This window comes from Notothenia coriiceps, unplaced genomic scaffold (genome assembly GCF_000735185.1).
Source record: "Notothenia coriiceps isolate Sejong01 unplaced genomic scaffold, NC01 NC01_scaffold00011598, whole genome shotgun sequence".
Classification (NCBI taxonomy): Eukaryota; Metazoa; Chordata; class Actinopteri; order Perciformes; family Nototheniidae; genus Notothenia; species Notothenia coriiceps.
In genome coordinates this window covers 214,098-218,467 of record NW_011344299.1, presented here as the reverse complement: position 1 = coordinate 218,467, position 4,370 = coordinate 214,098, and the positions used below count along the sequence as shown (strand labels likewise).

At 40.1% G+C, this 4,370-nt stretch overlaps 1 protein-coding gene across 1 annotated transcript; it reads left to right on the top strand.

Moving 5' to 3' along the window:
• Nucleotides 1–1,602: 1,602 nt before the first annotated feature.
• LOC104946814 (galanin receptor type 2) lies at nt 1,603–2,526 on the top strand. Its single transcript, XM_010772698.1, has one exon. It carries the CDS (start codon nt 1,603–1,605, stop codon nt 2,524–2,526), a length of 924 nt encoding a protein of 307 aa, XP_010771000.1.
• Nucleotides 2,527–4,370: the final 1,844 nt, after the last annotated feature.

Genomic DNA, 4,370 nt, shown 5'->3' with positions numbered 1-4,370 from the left:
GAAAAACATCAATATTTGTGTTGACTTTTGGGCATGGACAGAAGGCAATGAAGCTGTTAATGTCCCACTTGAGAACATGTGGCTTTTTTAACAGCCACTGACTGAGTGGCACACACTCTGGTAATGGAGGGGTTAGCAAATGCATCAGCATCAGCTATATCCTGTGCTAAGAGCAGCAATGTACACCGAAGACCATTAGCTGACACAGAGTCATAAATACTGTGGAAAGCCTGATAAAAGGCACCGTCAGGAGCCTGCAGCTCACACCGAAGAAATCAATCAAACCATGGAGAGAGACATTAATATCTCCAGAGAAGGGGAGGAACGGAGAACGTGATTAATCGTCTCTTTTACTATTGAGAGTGCTCATTTAAAAAAAAATAAAGCCATATTCATACAGTACATATGAAATACCAAAAAGTATGTCAGTCTCAAGATAGAGAGGCTTTAACTAATGTCAATGACACAGCAACACATTTAGGTATTTTAGGGTACCAAAATTAACAATATAATTCAACAAAGGTTCACAAGGTCAAGTGTATACTACTTAAAATGTCACTGAAGAGACTAAAGACAAAAGATACACATACATCTTCTAATAGCAATAACAAAAACAGGCATAGTAGGTGACTGTTCCCCGAGCAGCTGGTCTGAGCCTGTTTCTCTTTAAACCAAGTCAACCAGAATCAATTTGACCAGAGTGATGTTTGCCTTTCTTCCACGTTCAGCTGTCACACTTTGTAATGAGTCCTGAGAGGCTGCCACCTTCCCCTCCGTCAGTCCAGTTTAACAAGATGGACACCAATGAAATAGAAATCTACATTATGAGGATAGCCACCTCGCAAACATGAGACTAAAATACTGCTTTGAGGAACGACGAAGGTGAGTACGTCCAAATTATAACGATTTTTGACTTCTGGCACTATTTTAAAATGTATTGACCACTGAGTGGACAAACCCTACCGGTTTCAGTTAATTACACAACAGGCAAAATATACAGAAATTAAAAGTAGCTTTAAAAAGCTGTCTGTAAGCAGACAACCAAACTGCTGTTGCTATTACAAAAACCTTGTATTTTTGTATTGTTTCGGTGGTCTTACACCATATGTTTTTAGATAACGTTATGACAGATAAAGCATACTTCCTATAACTATGGATATACACATGATGCTATTTGATAAACTACAAACATGCATTTTGGCTAGGGAAGTAGACATAACCTAATATAATTATATATAATTATTATTATTTTTCAAGTGCATGTAAACTTGTATTGCAAAGTTAATTGTGTTGTCTCCTACTGAAATTGGGAAGAACGTACACACTATCGACAATGTGGTTGGCTCTCAGAGTTTGTTCTTGTCTGAGTTAATTGGCGGGTTGCAAAAACATGCATACTGCATTTCAGTATCGGAGTGTCAATGAAAGTTTATTTGTCTTCCTATTATTCTCTCTATTCATCAGCTATAATTTCATGTGAATACTAGTAATACAAAATGTGACATATACATTGTTCATCCCTAACACAAAATAATAATCCTAACCTAAATGATGAATACATATTGGTTTTTATTTGAAAGGTGATGTCAAGCCGGTGATAATATGGCTCATCCCAATACCTATGTGTTGATTTTTGCCTGTACCTGTGGAGTGATCCTGGGCATCGGGCTCTGTGCCAACCTGCTGGTCTTCTCTCTGTTCGCCAAGTACAATACGCTGCGTAAGAACCGCCTCGACATCCTCCTCTTCAGCATGACTCTAGCCGACTTCCTCACCCTGCTGCTCATCCCCTTCACCCTGCACTCCGCCATCAGCTACTCCTGGCCTCTGGGGGATACGTCTTGCAAGGTCTACCAGTTCCTGCTGGCTTTCAGCCTTGCGGCCAGCACATACTCGCTCTGCGCCGTGTCCATGACCCGCGCCATGATCATCACCAACCCGTACCAGCCGCCCACCATGGACCTGGTCATCCTCCTGTTCGTCCTGGTCTGGGCCCTCAGCTTCTTCATAAGTCTGCCGCTGCGAATGTTTGCCACCAAAGAGAGCCTGGGCCCAAGCCTGGCTAACTTCACCTTCTGCCTTCCAACAATTCATGAGCACCATTACCAAGTGGTGCTGAGCCAGTTTGTACTTTACTACTTTATTCCAATGCTAGTCATTGCCTTCAACTATGTCCGACTGGCTCATTTTCTCCACAAGAGCCCTGTAATGTCGGTGTCCAGTGCCAGGAACACCCGCCGCGCCTCTGTCATGGTGTTCTTGGCTGCTGCTACCTTCTCAATGTGCTGGCTGCCTGGTTATGTGCTGGAGCTGTGTGTGTACCTGGACCTGTATCGCCATGGACAGGCCTGGGAGCTGTTTTACTTCATCTGCACTGTGCTGCAGTATCTGCACCCCTGTATAAACCCTGTGCTCTATGTGCTGCTGTCAAAGCGCTACCGCCACAGGAGGGCAGCCTGGCTCTTCAGCTGTAACAAGAACCGAGTGCAGCCTCAGGTCATCAGCGTCACCACAGACAGCTTTTAAATTCAGCTGGTGGAGCAATAAGTTGGTTGGACACTTTTTTATAGTTGCTGTTTGTACAAATCAATTGCGTGTTTCAAAATAAGATGGACGCTTTTTGTGATTATTACCTGTTATCCTTGCCATATTTGAAGTATAAATGTACAAATAAGAAGATGAGAGAAATGATAGTTTGGATAATAATTTTTTAATATTGTCAAAATGTATCTGTGTCAAATCTTTTTTTAAGGAAACGTTGTCATTATCTTATTCCCAATATTAAGTCTTGTCTTACTAATTTTATTTGTTGTTGCCCCAAATGTTTCTCACCCTCATTTGGTCTACTTTTCTTTTGTTTAACATGTTGGTACAACAAATCCGTAAGTATTTTCCTTTTGTCTGCACTATCAATACAAACAGCTGTCTTAAAGATATTATAAGCAAGATTCATTTCATATTGATTATGGGGACCCCTGTGGTGAGAAACCACTATTACAGGAATACAGATGTTTGCTTTGTAAAAGATAGCAATGCTGGAGTCGTTTCAGGGCTTTATCTTGTCTTTTCCCTTTTGTGGGTTTACAGTTACTAAGTATGTGAGTTCTGGTCTTTAGTATGTTCGACTCTTCACGTGCAACCAAGACAACATTCTGGACATTTACTCTAAGGGACAGGATGGCAGGTATATCTGATGCTGTGCTATACTGCAATAAAGATGTGGGTATACTGGCATGTTCCTACTCCAGAGCAAACTTGGTCTCAATTTCCTTCACTTCTATTTAATGCCAAGAGTACATTTAAAAAGGCATAGCTGCTCCTTATCGTGTTGCAATGTTTCATCATATTTGAAAAACTGAGCAAAACAATCTCTTAAAAAAACATTAAAATGCAACATGACAAATACACTTTTACAGCACAGTTATTCTTCAAAGAAGCAACAAATCATCAGTAACCTTTGCTAACTTGGCAGAGTCACTGCCATTAAATATGAGCTAAGTATTACTCCTGACTCCTGACTAAGACCAACCGCAGGGTAAACTGCAGCTTCTCAGACTCCATACAACTTCATTGAGCCATCAGAAGTGACCATTCAACCACGCTGGACAACTCAATTCTAATTGCCAAATTGTGATTACAACTGTTTCAGTGCATGTTGGGCTGTATTATTAAAAGATGTATGTTTTATTTACCTTGCTAAATACCTATTACAAAAGTAGATAATCATTTGATCAGTTTTATTGTGAACATAAAGCAAGATAATGACAATAAATGCTTCTATCTAATTGTAAAGTAAAGAGAGGCTGAGGGACTATCAGAAATGAACAATTGTGATGCAGGAACTTTAATGTGGAAGTGTCACTAAAATTCAGGAACCAAAAGTGCAATTCAGATCAAATATATGTATCTTAAATGCTCTTGTAAGTAGGTATTATTCCTTTTTTTATTTATTTCTAACTGCAGGTACAGTTCTTTAGAGCAGAATGTCATTTAATTAAAAAAAATGAATCACAGATATTTTGGCTTTACTTTATGTTACATAACATAATCACTTTCAGGCAAGTATTGATGTGGGGCTTATTGAACAATCAAAAATTTGAAGAAAACACAGTCGGAAAGCAATAAACAACATTAAGTGTTTCAGGGATGACTGCTTCTTTTTAAATGAGCTTAATCCCTGAGGACCCGTTGGCTGTCCCCTGGGTGGATCAAAACTAACACCACCAGCTTCAGGGTGCCATTATTTGCTCACTAGCAGCACACACACAAACAAATCAGATGAAAGCACACACACACCTGACTTCCTGCTTTCTCTCGGGAAGCTAAAGGCCTACAACTTGTAGTGGGAGAAGAGCAAGTAGAGGGCTATG

Excerpts from the sequence above, each read along its gene's own strand:
- LOC104946814 (XM_010772698.1), top strand. The coding sequence starts at position 1,603 with ATGGCTCATCCCAATACCTATGTGTTGATTTTTGCCTGTACCTGTGGA.